General features: G+C 46.1%; 1 protein-coding gene across 2 annotated transcripts in view; it reads right to left on the bottom strand.

Annotated features, from left to right (window-relative positions):
• PPIL3 (peptidylprolyl isomerase like 3) overlaps positions 1-17,750 on the bottom strand; it is a 293,216-nt gene that overhangs the window by 177,071 nt on the left and 98,395 nt on the right. For both annotated transcript variants that reach the window (XM_069651737.1, XM_069651736.1), the window contains one exon: positions 12,954-13,028. In XM_069651737.1, the coding sequence (XP_069507838.1) occupies positions 12,954-13,028 (75 nt within the window). The remainder of the gene's footprint in view (positions 1-12,953; positions 13,029-17,750) is intronic.

Raw genomic sequence — 17,750 nt, 5'->3', positions numbered from 1 at the left:
ATTTGGAGTGAGACCCTATTTTCCGCTAACAACCCCCCAGAATACACCACAGGGTCCTAACGCCTCTCAAAATGTTCACAGAAAAATCACAAAAATAATGATATTACTTATATAATTCTGACAAGTCCGCACTATGAGTTATCTATCTTTTTAAAATTATGCCCTGGTCAAAAAGGGGTGTGGCTTCCCACATCACAGGGTGGAATAACTGGTTTATCCACTTCCCCCAAGCCAGCTTGTTCACAGAGGCACAGCTGCCCCCAGTTTCTCCCAAGAGGAAGCAATTTTATGACGCCCCCAATATAACATTTGCCTGAGACAAGGAAGTTGCATTGTTCTTTTCTTTCCAGTTCCCAGGTGCTCCACCCCTAATCTAATCAGAGAGGTGACAACTCCTTTTGGCAAGGGGCAGCAGGATGCAGCTAGGCCTGGGTAGAGTGGCTGAACAGGTTTCTCCTGTCGGGGGCAGTTGTCAGGCAGAATCCAGTTTCATTAAGCCAGGTTTCAGCTAAATGTCACTTTTTGTTCCCAGTTTTCTACATTCAAATCAAACTGACAATTTGTACCTATACATTAAATAATTACTTCCTTCAAGTCAATTCAGAATATAGTTTTACATTCTTCCACCTCTTAGCAAGTCTTTCCTTGGCCTGGTTTTTTTGTTCAGTTTTACACAAAAGTCTGGTGGTTTTAAAACGCCGGCTTTCTGATAGTGGTGAGTACTGGTAATGCAACCATTTTTGGGATTAAGAAAATGAATTCCCCACAGTTCTGAGTTGCTTTTTTGGCAATCAGCATTGCCATTCCCAATGGTTTCAGGCTACTGTGTGTGTAGCCCAATGGTGGTTTTAGACAGTGCCTCCCTGTGCTCACAACATAGGCAAAAATGGGTGGCAGCCTATTCTTCATGTTTTCTGTGTGCACTCTCTGGGGAGTTCTGGCCATCATGATGTTTTCCATGCCAGTACTGCACAGTTTTATGGTAGGGCTTGTATGCATGGGTAAAAACATCCCACAACATTACATACAGCACTGATTGAGTCAGCAATGTCAGCTACACATACATTGTACAACATAGGGGCTAAAACACAGCCCTATTTGAGGCCTAGATTAGTTTTGCTATACTCAATAAATTCACTTTCTTGTTCAACCGGACAGTGATTAACGTGTTCGTATATAGGGACTTGATAAAATATAATAGCTGTGGATCGATCCCCCAAGACTAATTTTTTCAACAGCAGAGATCGAGTAACTAAGTCGAAGGCCTTACTATGATCTATGTAACAATACAGATTGTTTTTAAGGCTACAGGTTGCTTCTACGATCAAATATTGAATAGTGAAAATATTAGTAATCGTGCTATGTGCCTTTCTCAAACCTGCCTGGAAAGGCTTAAGCAAATTCAGGTCTTTGGCCCATTGAGTATGCTTTTTTAATAGAATGGATGCAAATATTTTCTGCCTCGAATACACCATTGCCAGCAATTGATAATTTGCTGGATCAAGTCCATCACCTTTTTTAAAAACAGGGATGAGGATGGACCTTTGTCAGCTATTGGGAATAATGCTGCTAATCTCGATTTCATTGAAGATATGCAATAAGACTTTTGCCCAAAACTGTGGATTTGCTTTAAAGAGAACATTGGGTATGCCGTCCAGACATGGTGCTCGTGAGGCCATCAGATTGCCTATAATGATGACAAGATCATCCAAGTCATATCCCAGAGACGTTGCATTTGATCGAGCAATATCATGAACCGCCTCTGAATAGTCACCATCAGGATCAGTGTATAGCTTGCTAATATAGGAACCCCTTGAAGATTTTAAAACAGGGTTTAATTCCATGGAAGAGGGGGGCTCCATGAATTTGTTGAAACGTTACCAAAACCTCTGTTAGTTTTTAGCAGGCCAGCCAGTAATTGCCAATTAACATTACTGGTGGAATGTTTATGCTGGTGCTGCCAATTCCTATAGTGAGTTGCCATATTAATTAAACTAGACTCTCTCTTCACTTGACAATGTTGAGTGCCCTCAAATATTTGCGATAAGCCTGTTTTCGTTGATGTATCACTACATCGAATGGGGATAAGTGAACACTCCCTGATTTCCCAAGTGGGTTAATTTTGTTTGAATAAGTACAATCTGCTATGTTTATTATCAACACCCTTATGTCCCAACCTTCCACATCTCAAACTGGGTTTAGTTCGCCAATAGAATGCTATTAACCTCTTATCTAAGTTCCAGTCCACATTGCACCATTGCCCCGATTGTTGAACCTTATATTATCGTTTCTGGCGATGCTTTAAGATGTGGAAGCAGTATTAACTGTCCAGCTCAGTGAGGCATGATCCTTCACCTCGTTTGGTTGAATTTTAACTGATCCACAACGAGTGGTCATTGCTGAGTCAGTAATGACATAGTCAATATGCGAGTTAGAGTGACCATTAGACCATGTGTGGGTGCAACCCTTTTTATCTAATGGATAAAAGGACAAATATTACAAATCATACAGGTTTAAAAACAGCTTCCATTGGCAAACCGAGCTACCCATACTCCAGAATCTAAATGAAGGTATTTTACATTAAGATCACCTGCTATAAATATGTGACCTTTAGGATGCTTTTCATGCCAGAGTGAGATTGTCTCACCAATTAGCTTTAGTATTTATTTGTATTACGGCCTATTGGTGGATCATAAACATTAAAACGGATTGTTCCGATTGATGGACTCTCCGGTAGATAAAAGAATAGCTGACAGAATGTATGGAGAGCTTGTAAACCCTAAGAAAGGCTCCAACTGATGGCTGGACCTCATCCCAATCCCCCACTAGCATGTTCTTGCATAGAAGGTTTGGCTGGATTGTGTAATATAAAATCACTGTCAATATTAAATGAACTGGTCATCCACGTTTCCTGCAAAATATACAAACCTGAAGCTGAGATCATGGCAAACCCAATAGGATGTGTGAGAAACAATCTATAACCCCTCGTGTTCCAAGTCAGCCAAGTCATGGCCTGATCAATAGAAGTCTTGTCAATAAACCCCACCATTAACTATTTCCGAAATCCATTGTGCAATTTCTTGATGGTTTACACCATTGTCTCTGCCCAAAGTTGAGAGGCCGCAGAATGTCACACTCGGAGGCGTGAGAGTCTGTACCCTGTGCAATTGCTATGGTTTGTTGAAAATTGTCCAGAAATTGTACTGGTTTCTTTACTTTACGACAGATAGTCAAAGAGAAGCCCCTTTGCTCCAGTATGTTAATGTTAGATTTTAACAATGCCACCATAAGAGGGGAGAGGAATTCAATGTGCACCCAATTAGAAGCCATGCCCATCCCCGGCAATTCTATTTGGAGCATATCAGCCGATGCAATGACACTAAAAGGACTGACAATATATATGTGTATGTGTGTGTGTATGTGTATGTGTGTGTGTGTGTGTGTGTGTGTGTGATATATCTCCATATCCACCAACAAGTCTGTTCCATTCGTATGCGGGTATCAATGATATCCTGCTTGGTAACGATCCCAAGATGAAACTGCACTCCATAAAGAATGTGTATATAGGAAAATTCCAGGGAATGGCATACAATAATAAAAAATCTGTTGCACCAATGGAATTTTTATTTTGCCATCATATAAATACAAAATTCCAAGTCCTGGAATAAGCTTGCTTAGTTAAGACAAATTGAGCATGTGAACAATTCAAATAAACAAAATTCAGGGTACATAACCATTAAAAATTAAGAAAAGAGAAAGAAAAAAAAAAGCCCAGTATGAGGGTCAGGGGTATAAAGAAAGATGTTAACAGGAAACAATAATAGTCCCTGATTGTTATCAACAACAAGGGAAGATAAAAATGAGAGATTACCAAATTCTCAACATTTGGTTGTTTTTCCGTTATACAAAATCTATTCTGTATATAGTTTGCTATCACAACTACATCTATTTTCAATGATTCAGTTAAATGCACAGAATTTGTAGTTCGTATGGCTGAAACAATCTGCTAGTAATAAAATTGCGCACTGCCAGACACTACTCTGGTTGCCATGCACTGCTAAACAATACTCAAGTTATTGTCACACTGGGGTCTGCCTATGTGTGCGAACGATCAACAAATAGATAGAGGGATCCTTTCAATATATCTGGGGTCCCACAAATTAACATGTTTCGGCAGTCGACAGCCAAGGGTCTTGGATGCTTTCCTCAGGGCATTTTAGAGGACTCCAGGCGGACATAAATTGAGGGAGTCAGTGACAACTTGGAAACAAGTACCATTTAATTGGCAACCGCCCTTTGAGCACGCCAGGGCTGCTTAGCGCATCTCAATGATACTTGGGGTGTTCCAAGTATTCACTGCCCGGACCGGGGCAACCATCATATCTGCAGGGCTGGTCCTGCACCTTCCCCAAGTATATTATTGAAATAGCTGGTTCGGAATAGAAGTCATGGCATTACTCAAAGTTTCAACAGTAGTACTGAGGACTACTAAATAAGAACAAGGGAAAACCCTACTGTGAGATCTTGAGAATGACCCATATTTCGCATGGCAGGTGAGTAACTGGCATGTTGCTGGCCAAGAATCTAGAAGTGAAGGCAGGACCATAGTGAGAAGGGGGGGTCTGGAGGTCAGAATCCAGTGATGACTATATATTACGTCCTCATGTCTGTATATTGAGACTCTGGAATAGTAGTGGAAGGCTAGAGTTAAGACAAACTCACCTGCTATGCAGCAACATCTCTGTTCGTTTATGCGGCGGGTGGTCGCAAAAACAGTATCTCCATGCATCAAAGCAGCGTCTGGTGAATGCAGAATTCTAAATTCGGAATCCGTGTATGCGCCTTGTCTTGTGGCTAGAATATATCTAAGATTCCAAAACACAATTGAAGCGATGCTAAAATTCAGGTCCAAATAAAAGCATTCATGGGGTTTCTGTGCCTATTGAGAGGTAAGGCAGAGTAAAAAAGTACAGCACGCTTACCTAGTGTGCTCAACTTGATGCTGGGACGGCGTTTTGCGATGTGCCGATTCCGTTTCCGTGGTCTTGGCAATCTAAATGTAAAGTTTCAATCGGTCCAGGGCAGCAACCACGTACTGGCGTTGCACATGATGAGGCCATGCCATGAATCACATCAAGGGACAGAAGCGAAACCAACATGAGGATTGGTTAGCCGCCCATGAAGCGTTGTATAGTAACCATGGGGAGGTACGGTGAGGGTGTAGGAAAGCATATGCGTCTTCTGGTTTTTAGGTATTGTTTTTATGGCAGTCGTAATGTGATTCTAGGTAGGAATACCTTGGCTCTGCATGGATGAAGTCGACGTTCACACAAGGGTGGATAGGTCAATCGAAAGGTCATAGGCGCCAGACTCATAAGGGGAAGTGTTTGGTGCACTTACCTGAAGCAGACCATGCTGCACACTCACCTGATGCAGACCATGCGGCATGAAGAACCAAGCCAAATGAGGCTTAGGAGGGACTATTTTTCTGAAGGAACTATTTTGTTACTTGGGTGGGGCTGTGGAAGAATATTCACCTGGAACTTCTTCCAAGGCTATTTAAGCCACACCCGGACAGCCACACGTGCTTCGCACTGTTCTGCATCCCAGCAGCAGAACGCTCACCGTGTCTGCTCCTGCACCTGGACTCCAGCCACGCCTGCCTCGAACCTGGAACACCTGTAAGGGAATAAGATAAGAGAAAGGTGAAAACCAAGAACTATTTCAACCTTCTTACCTGCATCCGGAATCTTCACGCCAGCATTCCTGAAGGAAGACTTCCATTTAAAAGCACCGCGTTGCTTGCTGCAGCGCCGTGCTTCACTCACCTGTTCCCGAGACGCCGCCCGGCTCCATCGCGGCTCTCAGTGCCGGTCGCCACATCTCTGCACCGCACCTAAGGGAGAGAAGAAGAAGAGACAAAAGTTGAGCAAGGGAACACAAGAGGAAAGCCGGATTTTCAGCCATATTACTTACCGGCTATTCTTGGTGAGCCAATTCACATCTCGGGTCGGTGCCACATCTCTGGCAGGTACCGCACCCCGGCCCCTATGGGGAAAGGACAAAAGACATTACTGGGGAATTATAAAGACATTTAGAGGGGTCGCCCTCATCACTAACTCACCTGATTTTACACCGGCAATTTAACCCCTCAACGCATCGCCTTTGTTCTGCACCTGAAATAAAGGACAGAAAAAGACAACATAAAAGGAGGCTCACACTTGAACTTTTGCATCTTCATACTTACGGCGTATCGCTCAGTAAAGTCAAGTGGATTTGCCAGCGCCATTCTGAAAACCAGTGAAGTAACTGGAAGAACGCACGCCCCTGCATCAGAAGCAGGATGGAGAGTTCCTCCTTCCAAACCATAAGAAGGATATTCCTACGGGCCAGACAAGCAAGATTTGGGGGTCCTGTTCAATCAGTGGTCCGAATTCTGCGCATCACGCTTGAAGAGGCCACAGCAACCCAGACCAGACCAGCGCCTCCGTGGGAGCCAGGTGAGCGTTACACTGGGTCAAAGGGTGGAATTCTTCATTTCAGACCATGATGATGGGAATCCAGTCTGTGTAACCAACTAGCTTCCTTTGCTAATAAGCTCCTTGTTATGTTGGGTGTATCTTTTACTAGATCCAGTATCCACCACAGGATGCCATTGTGCGAGTGTTGGACCCCAATATAGCGATTCACCATGGGTGCCGAAATTCTTTTGCAACAGATCTTGGATGTGCGTTCAGATATCCGGGTGTGTACAGGCTTCATGGTTTGTCCTGCATATCTCAACCCACATGGGCATTCCATGCAGTACACGGCTGGTTTTGTCTTGCAGTTAGTTAGGTTGCGTAGTGTCCACGCTCTCTCACCGATATTAAAAGGTACAGATTTATTTGGTGATTTTGCACGCTATACAGTTGCCACACGGGAAAGGACCCATGATAGAACTGACCTACGTAGGAGCCTCCTTAATAAACTGAGAGTGAACCAGTTGATCTCGTAGGTTTTGTGCCCTTTTGAAAGCGAATCATGGTGGTGGTTCGCCCAGTAGGTTCAGTTGCGCCAGTGGCCAATATTTCGTAATCAGTTTCTTCAATTGGAAGGTGTGTTGTCCATGTGTGATCACGAATGTCATCTGCTTCTCGGCAGCCCTTCGTTGTTCTGTTGTTGTGCTGCAAATGACTGAGACTACTAAATATACTATAGAAAGGGACTATTAATAGTAGGATTACATTCCTCCAAGATTACCCATTTTCCCAATTCTCGCATATTTTCCTGTGCCTTATAAGTTACCACACTGAATGGTTGCTGATTTAATTTCAGCCACATTAGCTGTAATAGGCTGATTTGGTTAGTTGTATTAGTTTTTGTTAATGAAGACTAATCCCTCACTCCTTGCGAGAAGACATCGATCTGGGTTTGGGCTTGTGAATCTGTTGCATGAGAATTGACAAGAGAATGGCCTTGTGTTTGCGAGCAGGACGGGCAATCCTATCAGCAGATGTGGAGAGATGTAGCTGCTGAACTAAGGGGCCCTGAAGTCTGACCTGCCTTGTAGAGCCATCCAGAGGAGTATTTATTACCAGAGTTTTAGGATGGGTGTTTGTGCTTCGCAGGGACATTTAGCCATTGGAAGCTTATTTGTAGATTTTATTGGAACTTTAATTATCCTGGTGTTTTGTTTCTCCCTATGTTTTTTCTTCTTTGACAGTATTGTGATTTAATATGATTACACGCCTCGGGCTCTGTTTTTAAAAAATTTGAATAACACAAATATACTTTACATATTCTTTTAATAATCAAGACCACACATTTTCAACAATAATAACTCCCTTACCCTCCCCCCAACTCCCTCTAACGTAGGCCTACACCGCACCTTCCATTACACGCTTTGGTCTTCCCTTACATTCAGCACATCTACCATAGCATCCTGTGCCGGGATCTCTTCCGTTTCTTTTATCGTATATGCAGAGGGTGATGTATGAGCATTCCCCATGACTCAACCCCACTCTCCCCTTTTTCCCCCACTCTACCGGATGCTTCTTGCCACACAGTGGTTTCTGCATTAGCCCATTTCAACAAGTCCCTCCAACACACATTTGCCACTGGTCTCGCTTTGGCTTTCCAGCCCATCGCTATTCTATGTTTTGCCAGGATATACGCCAAGTCTTTAAGTTTATTGACATGCAGAGCCCGTTTGGGTCTAGGGAATCCCCCTAGCAGACAGGCCTTGGGTGATTCCACTTCTAGTGTACTTTCCACTTTCGCGAACAGTTATGCTGCCTCCAATCTCGGGCTCTCATTTATGCTTATTGACTCACTAGGAGTAAGCGGAATGGATTTCTCCTCCTAGTCCCAATCAGAGTAAATGGCAGGCAAGTGGTGCCTTATTGAGGTGTCGTTTACTGAGATCCGTTGGAGTTCCTCCCTCATATCTGCCCTGGGCGGACTTGTATTGCAACCCAGGGACTTTGGGTTGATTTACTTGTGTTGCTTAGAAGGAGTTGAGCGAGCACAAGGAGGTTTTACAGCAGACCTAGTGCTTTCGGCAGCAAGCAGCAAAGAATTAATCAGGACCAGAACAATGTTTTTTGCCAAGATAATTTTAAAATCCACTTGTTCTTTTACAATAGATGCAGTTAATGCAAAGACAGTGTCGATCTTGGTATTAATTGAGTTTACTGTGCTGACAGAAATACACTTGTTGGCCAGAGAAGCTGAGCCCACGTCAGAAACAGAAACGACTTCGCTCTCAGTCTGGGAATCTGAATAATTGGAGGAATCCGAGGACAAAATAAAGGTTGTCAAATCCAGAGTAATGGAAAGATTTGTACCAATTATGTTTTCATTGCTGCTATTTAATGGGAGTGAAGTTGCCTCTCCTAGTGGTGCTGTCTGCAGGCGTATACACATATTTATTACATAGTTATTATTGTAAATTCTATGCGAGTGAGTTTGAACCCTGATTTCAACATTGGGCAGAAGTACCAGCAGATTAGGTTGTAAATCAGGAGTAGATAAAGGTTGAGTAGCTTTAAAAAATAAAAAAAAAAATAATAAAAAAACCTGCGATTCCGGGCTCCATACCCAAGCTTTTCTCAAGCCTGTCCTTTTTGGTACGGGAATCGTGGTATCTGGTTGCGTGATCTGTTGCAAGACTTCTAGGTCTTTTGCCAGCACAAGCGGATGCGCTGCGCAGCCCATCTTTTCTTGCGGAAGAACACTTCCTGACAATGTGTTAAAATCCTACAAGTTCTTACCTGACCACTGTAAATGTCCACCAAACACTGCCACACTCTCCGCCCACACGACACGTACACTCGCCACCAGTCTTTCAGAAGATACCGAGGCGGAATAGGAGTGCCGTTTCATGGATCAGGTAAGGCTCAACCAGTCAAGCTCTGAATGAACAGAGCAGAGTAATGCACGCAAGGGGTTGATGTTCGAGTCTGTGTCAGTTACCAGACACTCTGCCACAATCTACGCCCACACGATGAGCAGTTTAAATGTTAATGTTAAAGGATATTTGTACCGCGCACTACCACCACCGGAGTGGTCCCCTGGCGCTTTGGCGGCTCTGAAAAAGGGAGGGGGGTGAGTTGGCTGGGCTTGGGATGTTTTCCGGTTGGTAGCCGTTGTGTGCTGTTGTGCGAGTCTATGTGTGGTTTGTTTTGTTGTTGCAGTGTAGTGAAGTTTGTATGGATTGTTGTGTTAAAGGCTTGTGGTTGTGTTTGGTTATAGTTTGAGAGGTATATGTAGAGGGGTGAAATTGTTAGTGGATTGGTTAATTGGGAAACTGCTAACAATCACAAATCTATCTAAGTGTGGCACATGCTGACATTTTAAACCTATCCTAGATACGATGCTGGCTAGTGTTTACGATTACATCTAGATGCGACGCCGGCTAGTGTTCATGATTACGTCTAGGTGTGGCACATGCTAACATTCTCAATTCCATCTAAGTGTGGTGTGTGCCAATAATCACACTTCCATCTAAGTGTGGCATATGCTAATAATCACAATTCCATCTGAGCATGGCACATGCTGACCTTCACAATCCCTTCTAGATGCAACGCCGGCTAATGTTCATGGCTTGTGCTAGCATGTGGCACATGCTAACACTCACAATGCTATCTAGGTGTGACGCAGGCTAAAGTTAAGAATTCCATCTAAGTTTGGTGTATGCTAACATTCACATTTCTATCTAGATGTGACAAGGGCGCTAGAGTTAAGAATTCCGTCTAAGCGTGGCACATGCTAACCTTCACATTTCCATCTAAGTTTGGCGTGTGCCAGTAATCATACTTCCATCAATGTGTGGCACATGCTAAAATTCACTATCTTATCTAGGTGTGGCGCAACCTACGGTTGAGCATTGAGGTTCAGCATTCCATCTAAGTCCCTCTAGGTGTGGTGCATTCAAACATTCACATTTCTATCTAGATGTGGCGCAAGCTAAGGTTCAGCATTCCATCAAAGTGTGGCACATGCTAACATTCACATTTCTATCTAGGTGTGATGCAGGCCAATCTTCACAGTTCTCTAGGTGTGGCACTAGTTCAACATTGGCAAGTAAGTTGGTGTGAAGTGCAATGCTACATTTACAGTCCAGCCATGAGTAAATTTAGGCTGGTGGTCGCAAATCTCTCTAAGTATGCATGGTGTAAGTCTATGGCAGTGTATCGTTATGGAAAGGTAGGGTAGAGTGGCAGGGGCTTTCTGGAGTAGAGTAATTGCTCTACACCACATCCATGCCACACTTACAGTTTTTGTTGGTGTTGACTTCTTTGCATCCCCTTGACCACACCTGCAGACACATCTTGGAGCCGCCAGTGTAGGAGCCGCCCTTTGCCTTGGGGCCCTTAGCTGAAGGGGCTGCCGGGCAGAGGGCTGCCCTGGGAAACTGAGTTTTGAGTATTCGTCTGGCCAATCAGGGTCACGCTTGGTGCTGGGAGGCGGGCAGAGGGAGGTGGCTGGCACGAGGAAGCTGCGGCGAGTAGGGCCGGTTTCTGGGCAGCGCAAGGCATTTTGGTGGAAAATATTAGGCTCTGGAGGGTCGCATCGCATGGGCAGTCTCACTCGCCTGCACACCAGCTCACCTGGGAATGGCGCGATGTTAATGGCGTTGTCCTTAGGGAGGAGCAGCCTCACTCACCTGGGGCTCCCTGGTGGTGCTACGGTGTATACACCGAGCACAGTGGACATGGATCCACCAATCAGGTTCACAGGGCGGGCTGGAAAGCGGGAGGTGGGAGAGAGGGAAGAGGGGAGCGGGGAAGCAACATGCTGTGCAAGGCAGGGGCAACAAAGGGGCAACCACATGGCCAAAGCAGGCCCAGGAGGGTCCCACGAGCAGCCTCACTCACCTTGGGCTCTGGGTGGCAAAGGGCACCCATGTGGGGCTACGGTGTATACACCGAGCACAGTGGACATGGATCCACCAATCAGGTTCACAGAGCGGGCTGGGAGGTGGGAGGAGGGAGGGAGAGGGAAGTGGGGAGCCGGGGAAGCTACGTGATGCAAGGCTGGGGCAGGGGCAGCCACATGTCCAAAGCAGGCCCAGGAGGGTCCCACGAGCAGCCTCACTCACCTCGGGCTCTGGATGGCTTTGCCTCATTCTTAAGTCTTGCAAGAAGTTAGGCCCAATATATCTTTAAAACAAATGTGCCTCTGTCAAGCAATTCCATTGCATAGGCCATCAGAACAGCAGCTTTATCTGCAAGCCCCATTCTGTCTTTATAGTCCATGGTGGCACCCTGGGTATTTTGCCTTCTGTCACACTTCTAAATAACCTTCCCTGTGCTCCATACAATGCACAAATTCTTTCTTTGATTTTAGGAACCTTTAATACCCAACTCTTAATTGCTTTTCTAGAAATTATCCTCTCTGTGCCTAGAGATGGCTTGCTGTGTAGTACACTATATCGCATAATTAATTAATTCATTCATAAAATGCACTGACAGTCTTTATGGAGTATAGCAGGGAGTGAGGCATGGTGTAGGACTAGTAATCCAAAACAAAACCAAAAAAAGAAAATCACAAAACATAAACTGGCAATAAAATGTGGCATAGACAACCTCCAAGCTGCAATTTATTTGCTGAGCTGAGGGATTACATCTAGTTTAATGAAGGGCCAGGCTGCAGTAGTGCAGAGATTTCAAATGGGCATTTCCAAAGCCAGAGTTAAAAGCTTTGATATAGCCAATAGTTTTGACTTGTGTGTAGGCATCGGATAGGCATTTTCCAAGCACCTGCTGTAATGGAACTCCCTTTCCATTAAGATGCCAACAGACGGAAAAAGGTGCGATTGTCTAGGGAAATGATAACAGTACCTAGCAAATGCCTACCTAATATCTATGCACACGCCAACACCTTTGGATTTGTCAATCCTTGTTTTTATCAGGAGTAGAAAGCAAGGAACAGATACACATCAGGTGGGTTAAGGCCTACTTGGTTAAGGCACCATTATTACACCAGCAGCACATTTACAGCTGCAATTATGCCTTTATCCGAGCACGCAGTTTGAAACAACATTAGCAGGCCAACGTTTGATTTTACTGCTCGCTAGAGCTAGTGCTGGAGGATGTGTTTTGGGCAGGGAGGGGCAGGTAAGCAGATGGAAATGGCCAGAGGGATTAGCATGGCAGTAGGCAGTCAACGGGAGGGTAAATAACCCAATACCTACAAGCTTTGTGCCCTTCCTCACAGGTCATCTCCCTATCTAGTTGTATGCCAATGCAATAATTTCAGTTCACAGGTAGTGCTTAAGTACCACCTAACAGCCAAAACTAAAGAGTGTGGGGCCAGACAAATGCTGCTGAAAGAATATGGCAGAGTGACATTTTCAAACACAAGTGCACTGCATGAACATTTTTAATTCCAAAATATGGCATTTCCGTTACAGGCAGTCGAGCAGAACTGCAGTTTGAATTCATTTCTACCTTGTCAACATGGCTTACCTCGGAGGCTTTCGGTGCACGCTCACAGAAGACCTCTATTTTCATATCTCCCAGATCAGTATGAAGGGTTACTGCCTAGGAAGAAGATTACAGTTCAATGTCAACATAGCTCATTTTCAGGCACTGCTACTAGTGAATGTTTGCAGGAGGCTGAGGCATCACACTGCAAAAACACCATTCTATAATAAATACGAATAAGTTTACATCAAGTCTCAAAAATTGCAAAGCAGATGCACTACTGGGGCATCTGGATTTGTTTTTCGCTGGTTTTATTGTTGGTCCTGCTTAAGAGCACCACTGATCACATCCCTTCTGTAGTGTTTTGTGGGTGGTAAAAGGAGGCATCCTTTGGGAATATAAAGCGCGATTAAGCTTGAGGAGGGCTGGGTTAGAGGATATTCTGTGAGACCATGGCAATGACAATGACCATGCCCACTGAAGTGCCCAAGTGCAAGCCAGACAGATGTAAAATGTGTATGGCATCAGTGCGTGACTGTTCCCTGCATCATGGGAGAGAACGAGGTTGAGTGCGAGTGCCAGGAAATATTCTCTGCAAATGCTCCTGCTTCATGTGTCTGGGAAGTTTGCACCAGAGGACTATGCCTCGCACTGTGGAAGCTAATTCGGTATAAACATGGTTAAGAGGTCAAGGTAGCACCCTAGACCTTAGTATGGTTATGGAATATGTCAGAATACCAATTGCAAAACCTGTAAATAAAGAGTATACAAACATAATGAATATTGGGGGCTATGTACATTAAGCGGGCTAGCCACACTGCCCATCCTCTGCTATTAGGGGACTGGGGTGATCTGGCGGCTGCTCAATGCCTCTCGTAGAGTGTGGATGGAGCAGTATTCTCTTGGCTCTGCTACCTCTAAAATGGGATAGTATGCCCCCAGTACCTTACCAGGACAGATCACAGAGCAGAGTTAATCCACAGCAGCAAGTGTTAAGTGACATCAGTCCAGCCGCGTATCAAAGGAGGCACAATTCAGACCACCTGCCATAATCCGTGCAGTTGGGCAAGGATGGTGCATTCTATTGCGCAATCAACACAGGTAGCTGCGGGGCGGCAAACGCGCACACAGGGAATTTTAAATTGGCACGGTTATCACAGGGCATATATACTAAAAGCAGCAGAACTGGCAACTGAGAAAAATAAATTCAATTTACCTCCTGCTCAATTAGATGAGACAATTGTATAAGATCCAGCTAGGGAAACGATTGAGAAAGGGCCTATTAGAGGCCCGGAGACAAATCATCCATGCTAAAGATCAATCCCGGTCTGGCCTTTAAACCCTCCCACTGTGGTGAAGGGCGCCACTAAGGGGCACTAGCCGGGATGAGGCAGCACCCTAGTCGCCGTTCCAGGGAAAACAGGGATACTTCTGTGCAAGGAGCAAGGTAGCCTGCCAACAATGCTGTAGAAAGAAGCTCTGCCACACAGTGTAGAGACCATGCCACGAGGCTCAGTAGTGTGCAGGGGCTGGAGCGATTAGCTTGAGGTGTACCTATTTGGAAAATAATGGAGTTGTCTTTGTCTATGTCATTTAAAAAATCTGTTTATTGGTATTTTAAAACAAAGGAAGGACCATAAAGAACAATCCAAACAAATGCCATCACCCTACCCACCGCTCCAACTCTAACTCTAACCTTAGTATCAATCATAGCGTATGAGACCAATCCGTTGAAATCCTTGCAAGTGCCGTCTATTGTGGTTTCTTCATTAATGGCCCTTCAGTGTGTTACAGTGGCAAAGGACACCTGTCCCCTTAAGGGGAAAGCGAAAGCACAAACGGGAAAGGGAGGGGCAGGAGGAAGAGAGGGGGGGAAAGAGGAGGACACCAGTATGTACAAGAATCAAGTAAGGTGAAGACGTGCCCGGTGTCTACGCCTGATTGACCGTTGCAACATAACTAGCGACGAACGGGAGCCCACGCCACTGTCCCGTGAGGAGGGGACGTGCATGGCCTGGACCAAAGGAGGAAGACCAAGGTGGAGGTTCCAGGGTTGTAACTCGGCACTGTTGGATGAGCAGCAGGACGAGCTGTGCCGCCGGTAAAGAGGACCGCGCCGGAAGGCCCTGGAGGGAGAGACAAGCCCAGCTGCAATGCTGGTGAGGAGGACCGTGCATAAAGGCTCCGGAGGAAGAGACAAGCCCAGCTGCGATGCCGTTGAGGAGGACCGCCCAAGAAGGCTCCGGAGGGAAAGAAAGGCACAGCAGTGCTGCCGGCGTGTAGGACCGTCCAGAGGAGGCTCCAGACTGCAGGAGGATGGCCAGCAGAGAGAAGATCCACCCGAAAAGAGGACGTCTAGCAGTGCTGGCGGCGAGGAGGGCTGCAACGAAGGAAGGAAACAGAAGAACCACGGTTGACGTAGCGCGCCGACCACCAACAGCTGCAACAGGGTACGGAGGAGGCCCAGGGTCGGAATCAAGCAGTGGAACATGCCACATGAAGAGGCAGGTCGCACAAGGTACCCAAAGGAAACCACTAGAAAGTGAGGATCACGTATGAAGCAAGGGAAATTCATAAGCCCACATAAGCCACTAGACAGCGAGAATTACACCAAGGAAAGGGCTATCTACAGACCATCAACCCACTACAAAGCAAAAACTAGCCCTCCCGCCTGCAACCGAGATCCAAAACACAAGTCCAGAGAAGCAGCAACATCAGAAACTGAGAAACCCAATCACCTCAACCAAGCATGTCGCAATCAGGAAGCGCGGCAGCAGATGGTGCCATACCACCTCCAGCAGGAGTAACACCCACGAACCCAATATCATTTTTGCGCTGTCCGAATCCCTTCACACTCGAGCCACAGGAAAACCAAGGTCAGAGATGGCAGGAACGGATGGATGAATTTGAAGAGTTCATGAGAGCTGTGGGCAATCAGGACACCCGAAACAAGCTGGACATCTTCACCAACCTCATCGGAAAGGACATCAAGAGTGTCATCAAAACCATCCCTGCTCAAGAAAGAACCACCTACCCGCTACTCATCACTGCAATCAACAGCCACCTAGTGGTGCTACCAAATAGGGACTACGAAAGATACACATTCAACCAGTGCACCCAGGCACCTCATGAAACAATTGGACAGTTCATCAGACGCCTACAAAGGAAAATAACATACTATGACTTCGCAAATTTTAATGACAACAAGGCCATCCGGCTAAGAGTAATAGGAAGGAGGGCTGTCTTCACAGTTTCGGAAACACTTACTAAAGAAGCCCCTTCCCTTGCAAGAGATAGCAGAACTGGCAAGGGTTTATGAACGCGTTGATGTCCAAGCTGCCAACATCGAAAGCCCAAAGAAACTGGATACCATAGCAGCAATCACGAACAACCCACAAGGGCAGGCCCGCCAGTTCGGTACTCCGTCCCAACAAGACTCCTGGAACCAGGCACCTCGAACCCAACCCGAGAGACAGTGCTACCGATGCGGATTCGAATTTCCCCACAAAGGACAGTGCCCGGCGATCGGCCAGATGTGTATGAGGTGCGGCCAGGAAAACCATTTCCACAGCATGTGTCGAGAAAGAACACCACACCTGCAAGCCTACAGGCCTCCGACCCAGTTGGCACCAAACAGACGATGAGAACCGCCAAGACCACTCAACATGCGACCATACCCCGAGAAGGACAATACCAGAAACAACATTACCAGGAACACCACGCACCCCGGATTCATCCGAGCAGTAGAAAACCTGCAAATGGAGACGGCAAATGAAACATACAACAACCCGGAACAAATCTAGCAAAGGCAGCCTATCCCAGAGGAAGACCCGAGAAGGGAATTCAATGCCCGAGACCCATACGAGAACCCTCCGGTTGAAGAGCAACCGGCAGGGATGGAGCAATATCCAGAATACGACCGGTACAGTAGAGAATACGTCCGGCTCATATCTGACTCATCTGATGACAGCGCAGTGTCCTGAGTGACAGTCCATCTAGGAGGGACCAACACACTGTTTCTTATTAACGCAGGTGCAATGGTCAACGTAATGAACCAGAGAACCTATGAAGCGCTCATCGAGACATATCCCTTACGGCGATCTCAAGCCCACATCTTTCAATGGAGGGCGACCCTACGCCCCAACATCCAAAAGGTCAGTTCCTGAAGACGCAGAAATACAAATGCAAGCGGCAGAGAAAAGGAAGAAAGCCAAGGAGTGGGCCGACCAGAAACGGAGCCAGAGAACCCCAAATCCCTGTAGGCAAGATCATGCTAGTCAGACAAGCACAGAACCGGAAGACCGACTCCCGATACCGACTGCAGCCCCTGGTGGTGACGGGAATCAAGGGGCCAATGATCACCGCCATGGGAGACCAAGGGGAAATAAGGAAGAACGCCTCATTCTTTCGCAAGATGTTCCAAGAGGACCCGGAAGAAGACACAGCCTTCTAAGAGGAAGGGCCCGAGACCCAAGAGGCACTTGCTGAACCACCCGAGGACCCCCCACCGCAGACACCAGACAACTAGACAGGCAACCCGCCCGGTCGACCCCAACGAATCTCAAGGAAGCCCACCTGCCTCATTGAAGAAATGTAGGCACTGAACTTTCATAAGCAAGGGGGGGTGTTACAGTGGCAAAGGACACCTGCCCCTTTAAGGGGAAAGTGAAAGCACAAATGGGAAAGGGAGGGGTGGGAGGAAGGGGGGGGGGGAGAGGAGGAAACCAGTATGTACAAGAATAAAGTAAGGTGATGACATGCCCGGTGTCTGCGCCTGATTGTATGAGTGGGTCCCGTTGCAACATAAAGCATCTCTCCAGTGTCAGTGTCCTCACATAT

Source organism: Ambystoma mexicanum, chromosome 3p (genome assembly GCF_040938575.1).
Source record: "Ambystoma mexicanum isolate Mex_15411 chromosome 3p, UKY_AmexF1_1, whole genome shotgun sequence".
Classification (NCBI taxonomy): Eukaryota; Metazoa; Chordata; class Amphibia; order Caudata; family Ambystomatidae; genus Ambystoma; species Ambystoma mexicanum.
Note: the sequence above shows the minus strand (reverse complement) of the source record. Positions and strands in the feature narration are given on the sequence as shown.